The sequence below is a fragment of the Abramis brama genome, assembly GCF_963993115.1.
Source record: "Abramis brama genome assembly, chromosome: 11".
NCBI lineage: Eukaryota > Metazoa > Chordata > Actinopteri > Cypriniformes > Leuciscidae > Abramis > Abramis brama.
Window position 1 is genome coordinate 6055026 of NC_139973.1, and position 23617 is coordinate 6078642.

Genomic DNA, 23617 nt, shown 5'->3' on the forward strand with positions numbered 1-23617 from the left:
AAGATTGTCATCAAAAGTGTATATGGCCATCAGCACACATTTAGTGTAAAACAAAAGCATCACTTACACTGACATTGTGATTGTGTCAACATTTATGTTTGAAATGAAAATCAAATTATTGCATTTTAAACGGTTTCTGATTAAAAAGACAACATTGAAGACCTTGGTACAGTATTTGCAGTATCAGGTGTTCCTTGCAAGATTCCCTATGGCAACTAAAGAGATTCACATGTACTACGTTACGAAATATTGAGACAACGTTGCACTTTTATTTAAATTCATAACTATACTGTCAACTTTACTGAGGGAGGTTATCTGTGGTGGTCAGTACAGGATGGTATAGGGCAAGGTGTGTGTGTGTGTGTGTGTGTGTGTGTGTGTGTGTGTGTGTGTGTGTGTGTGTGTGTGTGTGTGTGTGTGTGTGTGTGTGTGTGTGTGTGTGTGTGTGTGTGTGTGTGTGTGTGTGTGTGTGTCTAATAGATGTAACATTTGTGAAATAACATGTACAAGGCATAGCTGATGTTTTCTTTTGAAGATTAAGAACCATTGAATTCATCTTAGATGAGTCTCCTCCTCTTGCAATCCCTCCCCATCTGGTCTTCAGAGGCAGGTTTGACTGTGCCGGCCCCCAACGGGGACACAGAGTTGAGCAAGGGGTCCTCAGACGCCTGGCCGAACAGAGACAGGAGCATCGCCACACCGAAACCAGTGGCTCGCTCCCCCTGTTGACAATCCACATTGATTACATTAATAATTCTTGAAGAAATTTGCTTAATTTCAAATTATGCTCAGTATATACTCACAGCATGAACAGGTGAAGCGATGTCCACATGTACCCAAATGCCTGGCCAATCAAAACCCAGATGAGAGCCAATGAAGAGGCCAGCACAGGAGCTCTGCGCATTCTCACGGTCCTGTGGACACAGAACACTTAAATTACTACTTAAAATTTTATTTTGTCCAAGGTTGTGGAAAACTGACTATTACAGTTCAGACAGCAATAAGATACAAAAAAAATAAAATAAAAAAATAAAAACTAAAATAACAAGTAATTACTTAAAAAGATAAATAGTCAAATAAAGTTAAATCAAAAATAAAATATTTAAATTTAATTTTGTCTTAGGTTGTGGAGAACTGACAATTAATAGTTCAGACAGCAATACAATAATATAAATATAGAAAAATAAATAAATAAATAAAAGTACACAAAATAAAACAAAACAATCCCTTTTTCACTCCACACCCATCTCATCCTTTGTTCCTCACCGCCACAGAGTTCTTCATGTCGGCCACAGCTGAGGTGAATTCACTGAAGTGAAGCTCGGGACAGTAGACCAGAGGATGGGCCAGGTCTCCGCTGCTGCGGCCCGCTCTCACACAAGCCGCCTCCCACTGCTCACTGTTGGTCATCACAGCAGCGTGATACTTCCCTGTGGAGATTCCCTACAGGAGGAAACAGCAAACAATAAAGGCAATGTAAAACAGGATGATGAGTAGAGTGGGACTGGACTTTTTTTTTTTACTGGGAATTAAACGGATGAAGAAAAGTGTCAATTCCATACAAGAATGAAATTGCATGTTGATATAAAATGCAATATACGCACTACAGATCAAAGCTTTTGGTCTGCAAGATTTTTTATTTATTTTTTTTAAATAATCTCTTAAGCTCACCAAGGCTGCATTTAATTGTTCAAACATAGTAGAGATAATGTAAAATATTATTACAATTTAAAATGTTTTCTATTTTCATATTATGTTTTAAAATGTAATTTATTTATTTGATGCAAAGCTGAATTTTCAGCATCATTATACCAGTCTACAGTGTCACATGATCCTTCAGAAATCATTCTAATATGCTGATTAGCTGCTCAAAAAACATTTCCTAACATTGTCAATGTTGAAAAGAGTTGTGCTGCTTCATATTTTGGTGGAAACTGCGATACATTTTTTTCAGGATTCTTTGATGAATAGAAAGTTCTAAAGAATAGCATGTTTGAAATATAAATATTTTCTAACATTATACATGCCTTTACTGTCCCTTTTGATCAATTTAATGCATCATTTCTGAAAAGAAGTACATCAGCAACACTGATCATCATAATTATCAAAGGGATTTTTGTCAGCACCAGCGAGGATCTCAGTGACTAAACCGCATGACAAAGAAGTGATTCAGAGTGAACTCTTAAAAAAAAAAAAAAAAACAGAAGATAAAAGGTTCCATCACATGATTATGAACACACAAGACTAAGTTAAGATATAACCAGTTTCTGCTGAGATCCAAAGTGCAACAGCCATAAAGCAGTTTAAAACAGCAATGTGTTATCTGATGATCTTGTCTCAAACACTGTATATCAATATACAAGATCTTGTTCTTAGTCAAAACCTGTACTCACTCATCTCATTGAAATTTAATATGGAGTTAATATCTTTTCAGGCTTAAGAAAGAAGATCTCCACAGACTAATATGTCAGCACGAACACACCTGAGCGCCGGTCAGCGTTGCCATGTCCAGTATGATGTCTGCAGAGAGATCTTTGCTTGCATATACGACACCATCTGAGAGCACCAGCCTCCCTTCAGCATCGGTGTTGTTTATCTCCACTGTCCTGAGAAGCAATGGAAACACACATTAGTTTAAGGGATAGGACACAACCAGTTATTCATCAGTAGTTGACATGCCAACACATACTTTCCAGAGTACAGAGTGTGTATATCATCTGGTCGAGTGGCTGTAGGTCCCACTGAGTTCTCAGCCAGGCAGAAGACCGCATGAAGGTTGTCCTTAAAACCCTGAGACAAAACAGAAGTCAACGTCAGTTTAAAACCTGGGCTAAGGTTACACCTGGTATTAACATCCGCTTTGTGTAATGCGATTTCAATGATGTAAACGGGTTACAAAATGTTTTGTGCTCAATCGAACCACATTCAGATGTGGTCCGGGACGAATATGGTGCATTTGTAATGTAAACTCTAATGCAACTAGTATTCACTATGCCAAATCAACAGAATCTTTTTGCAGTACCTGTTTAACAGTAGCTTTAAAAGCTCCTAAAATGGCCGCCGCCCCTCCACAGTCTCTCTTCATTCCTGGCATTGTGGTCTAGGGAAAAAATAAAAAAAAAAGTATTAATAATCTTAAATGGTGTAATTGCAGATATAGCGTGGTGTTTAAAGGTGAAGAGTCATTTCTGTGCCTCTAACGGCACCAAACAGCATTGCAAAATATCTGTCGTCTTTGGTCTGACGTACTCTCACTTTGATGCCATTTTTTTGTGAAATTTTTGTTGCTTTAGTATACGCTACACATTACACTGGAATGGGTTTGATATGAATACCTCCCCAAAAAATGTCACACTACGTCACCTTTACTAGGCTGACGGTGAGGTGTGGTATTTACTTTGCCCTTGATGCTGAGACCCCCGGTGTCGTAGACAATGCCCTTGCCCACCCAGGCAATGGTCTGTGTGGCACCTGAGGGGGTGTGGCTGAGAACAGCCAATGCAGGAGGATGCTGGGCAGCTTTACCAACTCCATAGATGCCTAAAGAGAAGGGATTTCGCACACATGAACATATGCACAGCGTAATACTCGCATGCATTTTCAAGCTTAAAATGACATGCACAATTTTCCTTTAAGTGCCAGAAAAACCTCATCTGGAGGAATAAGCCCGAAGTCAGCAGTTGTAAAGTAACATATCCTTTGACTCATCTTGTGCAAGCTCATCTTTTTTTTTAATCATAAGTCCGAAAATCAGCTGACTTTTTAAAGAACAAACTCATGATTACCTCCAAAGCCCTTTTGTTTCAGTTCTTCTCCTCTAATTATAGTTGGAGTGATGCCTAAGCCGTTCCCCACTGCCTTGATTTCCTGCAGAAGATTGCATAAAATATCATGAGTGGAAAAGTCCATTTCAACAGTTTCAGTGTTGTTACTGTTAACTAAAAATGAGAAAATGAAATAAAAATAAACTAAAACTACAACTAACTAAAAATAAAAAACATAACGCTTTACAATAAGGTAACCGACATTAGTTCACTCCACCAAAGAAAAAGTCATCAAAGCAGCGAGATAAAATCAATGCTTTACTATAGAAAAGGGAAACTTTTGCAAGCAAGATTGTAAGCTTGGCATTGATTAAGGTCACATGTGTGACTGAAACATTGATTTTATCTCGCTTCTTTGATGACTTTTTCTTTGGTGGAGTGTGTGGACTCTCTTGAAGTGAACTCATTTTAAGGCGCGGGGAGTTCCTAATTCTTCACCACATTAGTTAACATGAACTATCAATGAAAATATATTTCTAAACCATTTATTAATCTTAGTGAATTTGAGCATTTACTAATACATTAATAAGATCAAAAGCTGTATCTGTTCATATTATTTAATGGACTGAGCTAACATGAACAGTTGTATTTTTTATTAACTAACATTAAAAAGATTAATAAATATTGTAACAAATGTATTGTTAAAGTCGACATGAAATCAAAATTGACCCCATTTACTTTGTTAGCGCATATTACTAGTCTTGTGGTGAACAATTAATCCGTGCAAGTTAATACACAGAAAAAAATAGTTTGCCGTGGTAATCTTTAATCAAAGTCTGAAAAGTTACTTCCAGTCTGGAATGTTGTTCCATCTCTGATGACGTCAGTTTGACGGCTTGGGTTGAAAACGCTTAACCACTCCCCTCAAACCGTTAGTCTGCTATGAGTGAGAGATGGAGAGGAGGAGCGCTGAAGTAAAACCCTGCCCTCCGTTCAATATTCCGTTTCACTTGGAAATACGTCACAACACTGAAGAAAAGTCGTTTGCAACTTCCGGTTCACAGGGACTTTAATGTTATTTAATGCATTAACTAATGGAAGCTTATTGTAAAGCGTTATAAAAAAATAAAAAAACTAATTAAAAATACTACAACAAATTAAAATTAAAATGAAATCTGAAAATATAAAAATAAACACCAATTCAAAATATTAATAAAATCCCTAACAGTATTTAAATAATACTAAAAGCAGTGTTTCACAGAGATATCCAGACATCGAGGAGAAACGCTTGCCTCCAGGAAGTCATCAGTATTCATCTCGCTGCACGGAGTGTCCACGATTCGAGCAGCCAGACGAACTCCATCCGCTGCATTGGCAAGGCACTGGAAACAAACACTTGCACATTCATACAGATGTAATAGACTGATGAATAAACATAGATGAACTAGTAACAGTGGCTTGAGCTGATTGTAAGTTAGCCAACTTGAGGAACACTTTACCTCCAGTGTGGAGACCTCCAGGGGGCCGTTGTCCTGACCCACACACACAAACTCCACAGCGACGTGCTTCTTCTCTGTCCTGCGGGAAGACGCTGAGCGGCGGGTGAACAGCGGGAAAGCTCGGGAAATGGCACACGCTGATGCGAACACTTCAGAACGCTCACACACCATCTGAGAAGCCAATAATACACGTACCATTTTAACTAACGTGAAATTTGAAGAAATGTTTCAAGCCGCATCAACAGTATTTGTGGCATAATACTGATTGCAAAAGAAAGTAACAACAAATTGCATCTTGACTCATTTAACGTGCTGTGACTATACTTTTGAAACGCTATGATTTTAATGTTTACCATTTATTATTTTTTTACTTTTTAAAATGTAATTTCATATGAATTACTGTTACAGATCTGTCTAAACATAGATTGTTCACGTCACATGGAAATCATGAGCAAAAGAAAAGGGAAATGAAGACTAAGCATTAAGCAACAAGCTATTAAAACCAATGCAGTCTGAAACAGTTGAAATATTTACCTAGCTTATTTGAACAATAAGAGTTATAAGCATATGAATAATGTTGTGACATGAGACTGACCACAATGCAGCGGTTGTTGCCTGCAGGCAGACAGGTTCGGACCAGACGGGTGAGGAAGTGGGCAGATGATGGGCTGTTGTGACGGCTGACCCGTGAAGGAAGGGCTGCCACAGCTGCGTGACTCAAATACAGCGGGCAACTATCCGTAGGGTTGGGGTTCAGAGAAGACAAAGCTGCCTGCCATATCTGAATGCAAATACAGATAAAGCACACATAAGCAAAAATGTGTGGCGACAAAATGGTAGTACAATGCAATATTATTTGCTTGTGAACCTAAAACCTAATCTACAGTGTGAATAAAAATAACATCATAATATAGATCACATGCACAGGCAGCAATGTGCTTGAAATTGTAAGAAAGTACTGGCTGTATGACAATAATAATATCAAATGTGCTGATTCTTGTGAGGATTATCTAGTGATGCATGATATAACGGCCATTTTATGTTCATTTTTATGTTATCATTATCGGCCCAATATATTAAAGCCGATAATTAATGGAATATTTCCTTCAGCTGATACACTTAAGATGTGCACTGTTCACCATGATGGTTTTGAATTGCTTGAAATATGATTGGAATCACTTCAAAAAAGGAAAATACAGTTAAGAGCAACATGTGCAGTGGACGTCTGTGATATAGGCTACAAAAAATTATAATGAGAACATTATAACTGTGTGCTTCGGACATGGCTTTTTATGGTGAGACTTTTGGTTTTGTAATCATGCCCTCAATTACTAAATAAAAATCTGTATTTTCATTTACTGGCCAATATATCGGTTATCGGCTTTCAAATATAAAGAATTATCGGTTATTGGTATAAGCCAAAATCCTTGGCATCCTTATGATTATCATTTTCTTAATCATTGGTATTTACATGTGTTCCAAAATATGTTAATGATTATCACAGCTGGACATGCCCAGTAAAGTAAAAAGATATTGTCATGCTACCATGTCAAAAATACCACAGTATTACTATTACCATGGTGTAAGTGGTATTAAATAGTACTGGAAGTACCTGAATACCATAGTACGCCCAAAATACCATGATATTGCAGAGGGCTTTATATTATAAAGAATACCATGTCATTACTATTGTATATCTCCAGAAAACCATGTCTTGTCATGTCCAACATCAATAGACAGGGTAATACCATGGTACCTTTTGTTAGTGGAAAGAAATCAGAACTGTAAAATAAGAGTCATTATTTCATTAAATTAAGAGCCAGTCAAGAATAGTAATTTAATTAGTTAAAATTATCTGAATAATCTTTTTTATATTTATTATCTATGTTTTCATTAGTAAATGCAGATTAGCGGTCTGTTACACAACACTAACGTTAGTCAGTCCAGGCAGAACTTTAGCCTGTTAGCTAACGACATTCTGTGTTTACAAGCGGAGTTACTTTTTATTAAACATTACGTACCTCCTTTGTGACCACTGGCTGCAGTTTCCCTTTCACCTGGGTCCAGTTAATCTGTTGCAGATTGGCGAGCTGGCCGACGATGAGGACCGGGCGGTTCTGCGGCTCTGAGTCCCCGGCAGAAGCCTTGAACTCGAGCAGAACGTTCGCCATCTTCCAGCCGAATGACTGTCTCTCTTCAGAAGGAAGATGCACTTTAACCTCTCGCTCGTCTCGCGAGCCCTTGTGCTAAGAGCGCTATCTATCTAACTTATATATCGATTTATTTATTTATTTAAATCAACATATTTTTTCAGTGGTTTTCGAATAATTAAAAAAGTGCTAATAATAAAATGCAAAACGTAATACTGTAGTAACATTAGTTTTGCTTAGTATTGCTGGTCTATCACCTCCACCTTGGACTGTCGGACGATGTCGCACAAATTCTGCGTTGTAAACTCGTCTCACTGGCACCGTTGGATCCTGCCTCACACCACGTTGTCGGAATTGAGCTCTGCTGACCATGGTTTCATCCTGGGGGTGGGTATGGTCCTCTTCATGGAACCCAATAACTCTGATACCTTGATCGTCATCCTCTTCATTCAGTAGGTTTGTGTACACTTTTGCTCTGCAGTTCTGGCGCCAGCAACGCCAATGAATCTTTTCACCTCTTCTTTCATGTCGGTGGAAACGGAAGTTCTGCACAACTAACACCTTTCCTCCACGGTTTCCAGGGATCAAGCTTCCAATACAATCAGCCATTTGAGCAAATACAGTGGACCAGGGGGTCGGTCCTGTCTGCTATAGCTCCCCACCAGGGGCCAGCCCTATGTTCCCACAGCCCATGTTCCCACGGCCCTATGTTCCAACATTTCTAAGAATTTTTTTTTACAGAAAATTTTGAAAATTAGGCCCTGTGTTCCCACAACCATGTGTTCCCACAACCATATGTTCCCACAGCCCTATGTTCCCATGATAAAGGAAATGTGGGAACACAGGTCCTAATTTGGGAAAGAAAAAAAAAACCTTGGAAATGATGGAACATAGGGCTGTGTGTGGGAACATAAGGCTGTGGGAACATAAGGCTGTGGGAACCTAAGGCTGTGGGAACATAGGCACGCTCCCCTTCAGCAAATATTGTGGGGAAAAATTACTTATACACTATAAAGTGCTTCCAAGAGATACAAGATACAAGATGGGTTTGTCACATACAAGATGAGCACAATGTGCTATCCGCAGTGAATGGCAAATCTGTACAACTCCCCAACTGCGCCACAGTAAGAAACGAAAGGAGAAAATAATAATAATACATTTTATTTGTTACATGGCGCCTTTCATGGCACCCAAGGTCACCTTACAAAAAAATAATAAACTAAAATATAAATAAATAAATAAGTCTAGCTGTAGTAGTGTAGACTAGCTGCTGAAATTATAGGGAAATGTATGAACACAATACTCAATTTTGAAAATGTCCTAGAAATGTGGGATCATAGAGTTTCTGACAGAGACCTTTTGGTGACTTGGCGCTTCCTGCTTAACTAAGTTCGGGGGACGGGGGGTAAATGCGATATAAAAATGACTTGACTTAGTTTCATTTTGAGAAAAATCTTTGAAATTAGAAAACTCTTGAGAGAACACAGGACTGTGGGAACATAGGGCTGTGGGAACATATGGTTGTGGGAACATAGGGGCTGTGGGAACATAGGGGCTGTGGGAACATAGGGACTAAATTTTAAGTAAAAAAAAAAAATTCTTAGAAATGTGGGAACATAGGGCCGTGGGAACGTAGGGATGACCCAAGTTGGGGACAGTATCTCATGGTGTACGAATATGTTAATCATTCAATTAAATACCTGTATCAAAGAACCACATCATGTTTTATCATTTGGTAACACTACAACAACCCTTGTTAACATTAGTAATGTATTGGCTAAAATGAACTAACAGTGTGCAATGTAGGCCTATTCCTTACAACATTCATTAATCTTTGTTAGAGTTAGTTAATAAAACTAGTTGTTATTCACAATGCATTAATGCCTAATGGTAACACAACTTTTGATTTTAAAAATGTATTAATAAATGTTGAAATGAACATCAAATAAGATTAGTAAATGCAAGTAGGCTACTGTTCATTGTTAGTTCATGTTAACTAATGTAGTTAGGCTAACTATAGTAACTAATGTGCAACAATGAAACCTTATTTTAAAGTGTTACTTATAATTTAAAGACATAGCAAGAGGCTTACACATTTTAAACTATGACCAACTAAAGCAAAAATATGAAATTTGGTGCAGTTGCTGATATTGATATTGAAGATGAAATTCAGCATGTAAAGCAATGAGATCTTTTTAACAGAACAGCAACTTCTTACATAAACTGCATATAAGCATCAGTTGTCACTCTACATCTCCCAATTAGCCATTACTGGGAGATGTAGAGTGACAACTGATAATCAATACAATGTCATAGTGAGGTGATAAAGGTAAAAAAAAAAAAACAAGGTAAAAAAATGCCCTTTCTATTGTTTAGATAGCTTATTAAGTGCATATATAAAATAACACAACATTTGTGTTTTTATATATATTTGTTTTAATTTCATTGAAAACATGTTTACATAAGGTTCAAATAGCATACAGTAGTACCGTAATGGCAGAAAAATATTATAATATTCACACTGGGTTTCACACCAAAACCATGGAGAAAACCACATGAAATGGATTTAAGCCTTGAATGTGCAGTTATATTTCCTCTTTACCTTCTAAAATAACATAAGAATAACCTGTCTCTGGATCTTGGTCAACGTAATCATTTCACCCCATCATACAGTAGTGGTGCAACTACCCTTTACAAAAGCCAACAAGAATTGATTTTTGAAAGGACAGAAAAAAGTAAATCAACATTACAATATAACAAAAACAGCCCAGGTTCCAGACATTGCTACCAACAGACAACAATAGAACTCCATAAACTCTGTACACATATTTGCATCTAAAATAAATAATTTCATCTTGTACAGGGGACAGTAGTTGTAGTCAGTCAGCAGACCTGACCTAGCTTCAGTCTGGGACTGAAGGTCAAAGTTCAGTTTAAGATCAAAGGTCAGACTGAAAGATACGGTTGTGACAACATCAATCAAACGTGGACAAGCAAAGCTTTTAAAAAACATCCAAGTGTAGCGCGCACACACAGATGTCCACACTTTAAGGCAAGGAACAGAGAGAGTGAAGCAAAAATCTTGATAAATCACTCCCGCTTTCACTGAAATGATACTGATATCATGACAACAACACTGCCATTAAAACAGACAAACACATGATGGTAGATTATACACCTCCGCCAACATTAGCAGAGAAAATAACGCTTAGTTATAAAGCTCACAAAGGACAATGTAACATTCAGTTCATTCATTACCGGTCATAATCCCAATGCATTTTACCAAATAGAAATAAAAAAAGCATAATTAAAAGTTTTGTAGAAAGAACATGCTTCGACTATGTGTTTCTTCAACTTCCTCCATGGCTGATTGAGTGTCAGTGCATCTCCTCTCACACACGCACAAACATACACAAAAGTAGACATTCCAAAAGATTGAGTTACAGAAAAACACAGACTTTGTGGCGTCACATTACACACATCCTAACCTAAAAGCAAGATCTGATATAAAGGCAGCTTTCACTGTAAGATGGTTTCTGAGGTTTCACTGTAGATGCTCACTACCGAAACGAAGAAAGTGTCACTCAGGTGAAATTTACCCCCCTAAAAAATATACATTATGAGTTTGCATTGAGAATTTATTTTGATGTCCATTAAGCCAATTCCTGCTTATTCCACTTTCCTTTACATTTTTGTTAATGGCGATTCAGATTAGATTTTTATAATTGTTATACAGTAAAAATACTGTAATACTGCAACTTTACTTTTAAATTTTTGCTTTAAAATTTTAATTATGCATTACAGTAATGATAACTGAGAGGGGATATGTGATTCACAATGCAAAAAAAAAAAAAAAAAAAAGGAAAAATATGAAGAATTAACAAAAAAATTTTAGGAAATGCTGTATATGTTTCATATTTCTTTCTATTGTGGTGAAATATGACCCGGACATTCTTTTGAAGAGATTCACCCAAGCACATATGATCTTGTTCAAGGAGAGCTACAGACCTCTGAGGATACCTTATCTTTTCCCATTGTCTTCCTGTTTACTCTTCAAATTAGATGACAAGGGCGGTTGAGACAAGCATGCTGCCATCTTGCATCCATGCTGGTAAGTGCTGTGCTTGTGCGGGACAAATGAAGAAAACCGGCCCTCTGATGGTTCCAACTGAGAGGATCCTGGGTACTAACACTGCCTCTTCACTGGAGAATTAAACCCATGAACTGTCTCCAGACACTGCACTCGGTGGCCAGCAGTGGGCGTCCTTATCTGCTTCATTTTGTTGTGTAGTACTTTAAAACTTAAGCTCCATCCGTACAACAATTAATCCACCCTCAAACAACGGTCTTGAAAGTCAGCATGCATACCTTCTCACTCACACTCACTCACACACACACACTCACAGAAATACGTGTTTTTTCTCATACATACAGGTAGATCCCTCCTAGAGGCCATGGAATGATTCAACTAAACTTTGTCCCGAACAGAACAAGTATTAGAATAACAATTATGACAAAGAGAATTAAAATGACCAACATCTTGCGGTTTTTCTTCTGGTACTGTTCAGCCTAACAAAGAAAAGAGAAACATTTAGTGTGCTTTTTATCTCTACTATGCGATATTACTTTTAAAATGTCATGTGGATATTGCAAAGTCCATTAATATTACTCAACAACAAGTCACTGAAAAAGTAAATGTAAGCAATTAACCCATGACATGCTTAACACATCATCAAGCTTGATAAGGGCCTCACCTTTTGCAATTGCTGCAACCCCTCGTCTGTTTTGACACAAGCTTGCTCGACATTGAAGTCGATTCTGTCGAGGACTGTGCCCTAAATTGAATATATACATTGACATTAATGCAGAGGTCTTCAACCCTGCTCTCCTGGGGACCCAGGGTGCGTCTCAATCAGCTCCCTATATATATATATATATATATATATATATATATATATAAAAGAATCTAAAATTGCACAAGTTAAGGATGGAACCTGCTCTATTTAATATTTTATTCCATCAAGAAGAACACTGACCTGTTCAACAACCATTCCAGCAAGATCTCTAAATATCTCATTAAGGTCAGAGATGGATTGAACGATCTGTCGAATTTCTCTCTCCCGCTCTTCCACTATCACTGTGTTCTGCTGAACCAGAACTAGCTGGTCATCTGTAAATCCCTAAGAGAGTGAGAAAGACACTTAGTCACACACAGACAGATGTCAACAGTGTACTGACAATAATGATATATATATATATTTCCTTTTTTTTTTATTTATATTATGGACAATATCAAATATAAATCTATAGAGCATTTACTCAAATAGTCTGGAATTTAGAATTTACAAGGACATTAGGCATCAAAACTTTATAATATAAGTGTTTAATAGTTTTGGCATAAAGTATGATGTTTAAAATGGATATTATCTGCTTCCAACAATAGTTTAAAAAAATATATAAAAAAATTGGCTTATTATCAATATGATCCCCAATATGTAAACATGTAGGTAGTATAAATACTTAAACATTTGGAATAAGAGATGAAAGAATTAATATGTAGAGTATTAGTACAACATTCTCACTCTGTCATACAACGCAATATCTTCATCTTCATCCACAAGAGGACCAGAGTCAAAAAAGTGCTTGGATCTTTCTTCACGGTTTTTCATGCCTGAAAATAAAAGCAAATCAAAGAACTGAGCATACAGTGAAAAATGACAGCATTTTGTATTTCAAAGAGCCTCACTTGAAGGATGAATGGAAGCTAAGGAACACAAGGGTGAGGGTACACAACAAAGATTATCCTTTGCTTTTTTTTTTTTTCCATACAGATGACAATCCCCGTTCACACGGATCCATGAAAATGACTAAGGCCGGCGACACACTGGCTGTGTGGCGTTTCTGTTGCGTGTCAGCTGCGTGGCGCTTTCTATGTCTTTGCACACCAGAAACGTGTGTGACGCGGCGCTGCTGCTGATAGGTGTCATATGATAAGACTCATTGGTGATATATTCGACATATGGGGAGAGAGTTGTGGAAGGCCTACACTTAATGTTAAACATATATATATAGCAGCAAAGACAACGTCGGCAGTATTGACGGCAAAATAGGCTACAGAATATTTCGTTCTGTATTGACAGGTGCAATATTTGAAAATCGATTAAAAAAATGTAAATTACATTTATATCTGCATTTATGTCAAAACCTAAACTTTCAAACATCAAAATGTCATTTATTAATATGTATTCATGTCAAAATGACATGCAAACATCTTTTCCTATTCTATTTTGCCTGGAAACGCTTCCGTGAAGCGTGAAAAATAGGCGTCGGTTCTATTTCTAGCATGCATGCGTTTTCCGCGCGGCTCAAGTCGCGCCTGAGACGCGATACACTCAAAACTGTATCGCATGTGTGCTACTGAGGGACATTTTTTCAGTCCTGTCAACATATATTTTGTGTTTCTGTGTGCATACACCTACGTTTTAGGTAGCTTGACTGAGTGTGTCTGAAGTTGATTGACAGTTCTTGAAGGCTCTGGGCCAATGAAGACACCACATTGGTCAACAGCCTGTTTTCTTGCTCTGTACAGTGATGACTCTGAGTTTGCAGCCCCGTCACGGCCCGCTGGCACCTGTGAAACATCTACACACACATATGCAGATGCTGAAAATTGTTTCGTTTTATGACGTGTGCAGTGATCAACTGCTGTAGTTTTCCTGTGTCCACTTTAACCTCTTTAGTTATTAACAGATGTCACAGTAATAATAAAACATGATTTGTGTGTGTTATTATACCTGTGTAACTTCCTGTGTAGTGATCTCGATGGCATGCTCCTCCTCACTGCTGTCATCCAGCGTGGGACGGTTCATGTGTTTGTCGTGCAGACTAGCCAGTTCCTTCATCTTCTGACGAATACGTGTGATTTCATACTGAATCTGTGGGAACAAGGAATTCACTGTTCACTGTCTGTATCTAAACAGAGAGGACATCAACATTGAACTAGCTGAACTAACATCTTAATGTTACTTCTAAATGTCATACTTTGTTGACTATGGATGGAAGACTATGTATATGAAAGTCAAATATCCATCCTGTAGGTTCAGGATAAACACAGAAATGATTTAACTGATATCTCCATTTGTAAATACAAGCAAAAACTGTGTTTACAGTAATATATACAATGCATCAAACACCTAGAACAGTAGACCTACCAGTAAATTAGTTAATTATTTATTTATAAAAATAAAAAAATACCATTTGGGGGTCGGTGAGATTTAAAAAAAAATGTTTTTAACAGGATCAAAACTACAGTAAAAACAGTAATATTGTGAAATATTATTACAACTTAACCCTTATGTGCTGTTGGGGATGTTTTCATCCACTATGGGGTATTTTTCAGTCTTAATTTGGCCATAACTTTTTCTGTGTTTCAGCAAATGGAATGATTTTTGGTGACAAATCTTATTTTGACACATATTTTGGGAAAATGCTTTGAAATTTTTCAAAAACTCAACAGTACACTGTGGGCAAATTCACTACTTTATTATGCACACTTTATTATGCTATTATACTCCATATAAACTCCATATAACTCCATGTAAAAGGCAGAAACTAAGCTTTTTTTTGCACAGGCCTATCTAAAGGGTTAATGGTTCCACCTGGTTATCAACAGTAAAAATTACAAATTTTACCTCTTCCCAACAGGGAAAACCACCAACAATCAAAAATGCATGATTATATGGTGTCATGTCTTTGCAATCAAAAAATGTGGTTATAATGGAAGTCAATAGGGCAAAAACAGCCACGAACAGTAAATGAGGGAGAAAAAGTTAAAATCTGATGCTGCACAAAAACTAACAATGCATCAAAACCAATGTTGTTTCTAATCTTTGACATGTCCAAGACTGTGATAAAAGGTTAAAAAAAAATCCAATCCACAATCACATTTTATATTGAAAATGAGTCATTTTGTATGTTTTTTTCCCCAAATCAGTGACATCAATTAAAGAGTTAAAATCCTGATTTTTTTTTAAACATTTAGTATTTTTGAGCAGGACTGAGGTTGATTAATAGATTTATGCAAAAAAAATTGAAAAAAAATATTTATCTGATACATTTTTACAGCAGTTTAAAGTAGTGGCTGTTTTCAGCCACAAACATAACGAAAGGGTAGTGAATTTGAACAATGCACAAGGGTTAAAATAACTTCTCTATTTAAATATATATTTAAAATGTCACATGATCCTTCAGAAATCATTCTAATATGATGATTTGCTGCTCAAGATACATTTCTTACAATTATCAATGTTTAAACCAGTTGTGCTGCTTCATATTTTTTAATCTTAAGATATTTTTTAACTTAATGAACCCAAACTTTTTAATGGTAGTTTAATCATAATACAAGCAGCATGTTTCTGCTATAACCTACTGTTCACATCTTTTTTTTTGTACAAACTAAGGGATGAGTCTAAATGATTTCCTCTAGTAATGTATAGCATTCCACAGATGCTGTCGGTACAGCTTAACTTGAACTGGAACATTCCTTTAATGTCAATGATCAACAGTGCATTCCATTCTTTCTTTTTAAGAATGCTTAATTAAAACAATCATCTGATTACCTCATCCACTCCCTCCACCCATTTAGGCGGGAGTCTCTTCGTGACACCGATAGCAGCCTCTGGATCCAAACTGATGCCTGACACCAGGGCCATACGATCATCAGCCAACTAACAGACAGAGAGAGACAAGACAGCAAACATTACATTTCTTTGTTGAGAATATCTGTGCAGTACATTTAAATACGGTAAACCTGTAAAATGTAGCTGCATTATTTATTACTTAGGACTGGGGCAAATATTTTGTCCGATTAATAGTTTTTTTAAATGTGGTCGAATCGATGTCGATTCTCAAAAGCCACAAAGCGATATTTTTTCCGTATTTATTTTTCGCAAAACTTTGAACATAATATCTGATTGATGTTAGTCTTATCACTAGTCTTCTCCGCTAGATTTACCTTGCGCGACAGTGGGGACCCTGTCATTCATTCGGTGCCTAACATGGCGGATTCATATCCACCTTCAAGCGTAAGAAGACTCAAAAGAGAAGTGTCAGAAGTTTTGTGTTCGCACACATCCGAAGTGCACACAGAAAGCTACAAGTCTCAGACAGTGTGCAAACAATCAAATTAATTCTCTTTCACGTCTCCTTGCGCTTGACCGTACAAATGAACTCAGATTTATTTAAAATGCCTGCCTTGGCGAGTTTCCTAGTAAACAACGGCTTAAGTGAACGTAAACAGTAGAGAAAGACAACACGTGCATCATTAGATTGGATCTGTACATTTGTCTTAAAGTGACAGCAGCCTAATATTCCTGTTTTAAATGTTAATCAAACTACAAAAGACAAAGAAATCACTCACTGCTCTTCACTGAATAACTTTTTTTGTAACCTTCATTTAATTTGTACAATGATTACATGCAGTGTTGTTTTACATTTGATTACTTTATTCAATTTGTGTACCTGAAAACTACTGTTAGATCTACCTGAAAAACCTGAAAAGCACTGCTTATTTCATTCATATCTTTGTTATATTGTATTTATTTATTTGTGCTATTGCTTGTTTGATTATTTGTTCTTTTTAATTATTAATGACTGTTTACTTGTCTTTAATAATATTTGAAATTTATATTAGATGTTAGATTTGAATTGAGAATCGGAATCGAATCGGGACATCTGTATCGATACCCAGCCCTAGTATTATTAGTGGTAGCTGAAAACATCATCAAATTAGGCAAAATATTTAATAAACAAAAAATTTCAGTTCAATTTCTGCACAAAAACTGGCCCTTTACTAAGCCCCGCCTTAAAAATGGAACTGAACAATTCTGCTTTATCCTACTATTGTTCCATTATTATAAGACAAGCTCTTGCTCTTTTTAATGCAAGTCTATGTAAGTAGTGTGTGATTGGATAGTTTTGAATGCATTCTCTCATTCCTAAATGAGCATGTAAATCGACATTTTTATTGTGATAAATTAACATTAATTCTTTCCAACAGGAAGTTCTGTAAAGCTAGTCTAAACCAGCAACCGTAACCAAGGGGGCGGAGATTAGGATTCAGATCTACCCATAACCTTAGGTGTTAAAACATCAAGGTTACCTCATCAAACTCCTAATGTGATTGGAAGAGCCCGGCGAAGTCCCATCCAATAAGAGGAGAGATAGAAGAGAAGGGGAGGGACAAGAGGAGTGAGAGCAGAGGAGCCCAAGACAAAAAGCAGTGATCAGCATAAAAATGACTGACAGCAGGACTTGGACAGAACTGGACAAATCAGGAACAAAAAAACAGTAAATGCAAATTGTTACTTATATGTTCATTTAGAAGATGAAAATACATATGTAGCCTATGTGCATTATGTATATCAAATGCATGACATTGCTATTAAGTTCAAGGCATGAAAGATTTGTCCATTCCAGCCCAATAACTTCATCATCTCAATCCTAAACACACTAGATAAGATGTTAGGTTTGGAAAAATCAATGTTTCTGATGTTACTGAATTTGTAAAATGATCAAGCTGGAAGATAAATCCTATTTTAAACCCAAAACAACAAAGTGACACGATTACTGTAGATCTGAACATCAATGCACGGCAGAAGATTCAGTAAGGATTTTTGCAAGACAGTGCAAGAAGTGCTCAGTTAGATCACAAGAAGTGCAAACAGGGAAAAATCCACATGCAAGCAGATGGTAAGGAATGGAGCCACTACACCAGACAAAACACAAGCAGGCATGCTATATGATGGGAATGACGTCCGTGCTAGTAACTTTATCACTCTTCACAGGTACAAATATCGCACTGACAGATCTGTCTGTCAAGACCCAATCAATACCCTATAACAGGGTTTGTCAAATCCGGTCCTGGAGGGCCACTGCTTAAATCCTGATCAAACTCCCCTACCTGTGATTTTCTAGTGATCCTGAAGACCTGGATTAGCTTGTTCAGGTGTGTTTGATCAGGGTTGGAGCTAAACTCACTCCAGGGCAAGATTTGAGGAACCCTGCCCTATAAAGATACAGGACTATCTAAAATCATGCTGGATACCAGGCCGCCCACCGGCATCAAAGAGAAGGAAAAATGTGATGCATAGCTAATCTGTAGGAAATATCTATAGAAGATTGGAAGACAAAACATACGGCCTTCCTCTGTCTGGACTAGAACGGTAAAAACATAACTAGACCAAAGTATATCCTGTGTAGAGCATCAAAGTTGTCTCACAAAAACCTTTTATAAATGTAGCAATAAAGCTCACCATTACAGTTATTAATTATGTATTTAAATGCATAAACAGCAGGTATTATTACAGCTTCGAGTCATATAAATTATGATTTTATAAAAAATGTAAAATCTTTTAACTTTGTATTATATAAACTCCCAGATAACCAGAATTTCTATACGTTTAATTAAAATTATGTTATATCATCATTACAAATTTCAGGAAAAACTACCATTTAAATGTTTGGGGTCAGTACGACTTCTGTAAAAGAAATTAATACTTTTATTCAGCAAGGATGCATTAAATTGATCAAAAGGAATACATTTAAATATAAAACATATTGACATAGAAAAAGGTTATTTTACATTGTTATAATATTACTGCATCAAATAAATGCAGCCTTGGTGAGCAGAAGAGACTTCTTTCAAAAACATTTAAAAACGAATCAAACTTTTGAACGGTAGTGTATACTGAATCTGACATTACAATTTCATAATTTAAAGTGACACACACTAGACTTAATACGAGGTAAATATCACGCAGCTAATATTTTCATCACTTATCTTTGCTACAATGACCTTCTTATATTAATTATGCTTAATATTGTTCCATATACAATATAAATGGATCGGAAAATATACATCTGCTTTACATTTAAGGGGGTGATTTAAGTTAACGTTATATATTGTGGGGTCACTGCGTGCCATCATGATATTCCCTGCAGATACAGTGATGATCTAAACGTCCGCAAACTAGCACGACCATCACCTTTTTAGTCATTTTTATCGCCATTCCCGCGTGAGTTAAATCAAAATGCGACTGTATGAAAAGTGTTTCATGATCAGCTAGCTGTTTAGCACAGACCTGCCAGCTCCGCACACAGCAAACAAAACAGTGGAGGTTTGTTGGACAACTGACATCAACAAACACCACTAGCTAGGGATGTTGTCTAGCTAGCTGAGAATCCAACACACACACGCGAAAACATTCAATTCAGACAATGAACGTTAGACTCACCGCAGCATTGCTACGTGTATTCAGAGTACGACGGGGGTCGTATGTACTCACTTGCTCAGCCAAAATCTGCCGGTTTTGGATTGCATTGTTCCGCATTAATAAGAAGGCATCGGTTAGTCGCCGAGTTGCCATGGCTACGCAATACAAGAGGACGGTAAAATGAAATAACTACAGGCTGCCTCGATGGCTGTCTTGAGATTAGTTACTCCGCTCGTCGTCAAGGCTGCTGGCTACTTAACTAGCGAGCTAGCCTGCAAAACGGCAGGCGGGCTCGCCCAGCAACTCAGCGCCTCCGATTTCGAGAGTTTTCGGCTCTCTTTTAGACCAATGCAGTCCTGAGTCTATATACTGTAAAGTACTACAACATTACAAGGCCGACAACCCAAGTTATCCGCTTGGTTTGGGTTGCAAACGGATCATGTCTGTGACTTCCGTGACGTGGAATACGTACACGTGACATCACAATGAAACTTCCGTTTTGGGCAATGAATATGCAAAAATCAGAGACGTTTTTATTTATAGTTTTAGTTAAATGTTAAGTAAATATCACATTATAAAAGCAATATTGCAATATTTCAGTATTTATACATCTGATTTTGCTTTGTTTATTGAGTTATATAATTCGATATATTATTCGACGAGTAAGTGCTGTCATTTATTTACTTTTTTCTCTTTTATTCCAGTTAATGTTTATATATATTCAATAAAAAAAAGTATCTACTGTTGATGGTTATGATTTGTTTTTGTTTTTTTTAAATATGGAAAAATAATATGGTAGTTTTGCAAATATAAAACTCATATATTTATTAGTTACAAGCATATAAATAAATGTATATTCGTAAATTTAGTTTGTTCTTTAAATATGAGCATAAAAACAATTTTCTTTAAAACCAATAATACGGCGACTCAGAAGCGCCATTTGGCATTTCCACAATCTGCACTTGCGAAACGGCTTCATTTGAAGTTCACCACACGGCGGCAGTGTTTCCTACCTGAAAAATCATACACACAATCTGACATCAGTGTTGAAGATGATAGGGGAAACCTCTGTGTGGACGCTTTTAGAAAACGTTTTACTCCAAATGTTGAAAACGTATGGATGTCTATTCGCTGGGGATCTATTAAAGGGATTACTATGATAAAATACCTTTCTCCAGTGTCTGGTGGGAAGTAGACTTTGAGGATCTGCACTGCTGTTGCTTTTCCCATGTGCAGAACAGAGGAACTAGTCATTTATCTCACTTAACCAGACAGTGTCTAAACTCCATCTGTGCAAACGGTAAACATGTCGAGATGTTATTCTTTCTATCTATTATTTGTTATTTCATAGTTTTGATGACATAACTATTATTCTAGTGTGGAAAATAGTAGTAAAGAACGCATATTGTTGTGTCCAAAGATTTGACTGGTATTTACTTTTTTTTTTTAAATAAGAAGAAAAGAAAGAGAGAGTTTGCTTTATTTTCCATGTGCTAACCATTGTGACATGCCAAATCTGGGGTTACGTAAGAGCCCACCCCTGCTGACCTGTTGTCTATATAACTTAGAAATTTCGACCCTTCAAAGATGTTCTGCAGGACTGGTGAAATTAATATTGCATACACTGCCAATTTATAACAACCTTAAAAAGGGCCCTCCTGCCATGCTACATAAAGAACTGTGACTTACTGCCAAAGACCAGCAGCCAACCCCACAGCAACATCATTTAAAGATATGTGTGAGTGAATGGTTGGACGTTAAACTACAATAATAGATCCAAGATTACAGAATATTCTGGAATAGAGTATACATAATAAAATATTAAATAAACTATAAAGGCCTAATAAAACAAAGTTGAGGTTGCACAATGAGAAAAGACAGATGTAATTGGAGGGTTTATATAACAAGAATATGAACAGACGACTACAGAATGTATATTGCATATAAAAGTTCATAAGTAGAGAGCGTAGCATGTTAGGGAGGTTAACTGGGGCCATGAAGCAGACAAAACCCAGCAGTCTTTTTACCTCATCTGGACAGTAACAGAAAAGAGAAGCTGTGACCAATGATTTCACAAAAAGAACAGCTCTGTAACCCGAATCCATTTCCTAAACTGTTCAATACTCTCAATCTGGATTTTTGCCATATTACACGGCACGTACTATACATTACAGATCAAAAGTTTGGGGTCTGTATATTTATTAATGTTTTTGAAAGACGTCTCTTATAATCAAGGCTGCATTTATTTAATCAAAAATAAATTAGAAACAGTAATAATGTGAGATTTGGTTACAATTTAAAATAACTGTTTTCTATTTTAATATATTTTAAACTATATAATTTATTCCTGTAATGGCAAAGCTTTGACGATTTGGTGCTTAAGGAACTTTTCTTATTATTATCAATGTTGAAAACATTCATATCTTAATCGTAATGCGTGTGTGTGTGTGTGTGGGGGGGGGGGGGGGGGTATGTATACACACAGCAAAATCTCTCTCTATAATATATATATAATCACACATTAATATACACATTATTATTTTTTTGAAGAAAATAAGATTTGGCACATATGATGTAGAATTTTTACATGAAATTTGCTATTCATTTTACTTTCATAATACAACAAATTTCAAAGTAAAAAAAGATAGGACGGCACTTGAATTCATATCCATCAGAAATTGATTGGATTGTGAAAAATGGATGTCCAATAGCAGAACAAACTGACTTAATGGAGTCATTTTAGTGTTTACACAGACCGGTAATCTTCATCTATTTGACTTTTTGTTTATTCAAATATTTACTCATCTCATTTATGATTATTGAATAGATCATTATAAACTGTATAAAGTTATATATTATATAACTTTAAATGATAAATTACAAACTTTGTCTTCTCACACACTTGTCTCTCCTCTCTTTTTCCCCTCACAGTTCAGTGTGAGATTCTCCTCTTTGCTTTATCTTAACCCTCAATGCGTACACAAACCCGATGGCCGTCCTCACACACACTTTTACACTGACCCCGACAGCCACATTCATCATGCTCCTTCGGCCCATTCATCACATCCCCCCTGAGCCTCCACAGTTCTCTCAGACACAGGCATGGGGTTAGCAAACATCTCATGGAATTTAGGGCTGTGGTTGGGTTTTTAATGTTTTACAGCGAGCCTCTCACAGTTCACAATTCCCCACAGCGCGGAGGAACTCACGGGGAATGGAAGGAGAACGCATGTGTACGTAATATGAATGGTGTGTGCTCAAGTGCAAATGCAGACTGTTTACAGTGCTTTCATACTTTGTGGCCGTGAGTGATGACATCTATTTGCCCTTGACGGAAGAGGAATCTCTTTGATTTTGTTCGACCTGAGAGCGGATATGAGTGACAGCAGCCTTAGTGTTGCGCTCTATTTGCCCTGTCACTGAAAGGATAGCAGGGCTATTAGCAAAATCTTTTTGACATCACAATTTAAAGGAAGCCAGAAGGGATACAATCCACATAGTGTGTACAACATAAATAACACAGGGGTCTTGCATCTCATCTTTTGCAAAACTGCTCATTGTGACATTCAACCTACCAAATGAATAAATGGTAACAATTTTCATTAAGTTTTCAATTTGTTACAGGTGCAGTAAGCGATTTCTGAGAAACGCTGTTGAAAGTTGATCAGACCGAGCAGCAAAACACACTTGTAGCCAATCAGCAGTAGGGGGCGTGTCCACTCATGATGGTGGAGGAGAGAGAGTGAGCAAGAGGGAGATTTGAATAACGACTGTAGAAAGAGAGATGGCTGAGAGACATTACAAAAGAGAAAGGCTCTGAGGAATATCACTGGAAAAAGAAGGTTATGATCAGGCAAGAGCATTAAAGCTACACTGTGTAATTTTTTAAGTTGATTCTTAGCAAAAAACACTTTGTTCTTTCAAAATGATAT

The 23617-nt window shown here is 36.8% G+C and overlaps 2 protein-coding genes across 4 annotated transcripts; both read right to left on the reverse strand.

The window, feature by feature from the left end:
- Positions 1–74: 74 nt before the first annotated feature.
- On the reverse strand, positions 75–7457 carry npepl1 (aminopeptidase like 1). The gene is made up of 12 exons (XM_084128393.1): positions 7285–7457; positions 5859–6044; positions 5264–5434; positions 5057–5146; positions 3786–3867; positions 3398–3540; positions 3023–3100; positions 2690–2790; positions 2483–2606; positions 1267–1443; positions 804–914; positions 75–722 (listed from the first exon to the last, which is right to left on the reverse strand). The coding sequence occupies exons 1-12, from the start codon at positions 7432–7434 to the stop codon at positions 558–560; spliced, it is 1578 nt and encodes a 525-aa protein (XP_083984519.1). The 5' UTR covers positions 7435–7457; the 3' UTR covers positions 75–557.
- Positions 7458–9832: 2375 nt separating this feature from the next.
- stx16 (syntaxin 16) lies at positions 9833–20169 on the reverse strand. 3 transcript variants are annotated; one of them, XM_084128900.1, is made up of 9 exons: positions 19707–20150; positions 17573–17584; positions 16032–16139; positions 14208–14348; positions 13893–14055; positions 12996–13084; positions 12450–12593; positions 12168–12248; positions 9833–11982 (listed from the first exon to the last, which is right to left on the reverse strand). In XM_084128900.1, the coding sequence occupies exons 1-9, from the start codon at positions 19836–19838 to the stop codon at positions 11878–11880; spliced, it is 975 nt and encodes a 324-aa protein (XP_083985026.1). In that variant the 5' UTR covers positions 19839–20150; the 3' UTR covers positions 9833–11877. The 3 variants fall into 3 exon arrangements, with proteins under 3 accessions (XP_083985026.1, XP_083985028.1, XP_083985027.1); XM_084128902.1 differs by lacking the exon at positions 17573–17584 and having other exon boundaries at positions 19758–20169; XM_084128901.1 differs by lacking the exon at positions 17573–17584 and having other exon boundaries at positions 19707–20161.
- Positions 20170–23617: the final 3448 nt, after the last annotated feature.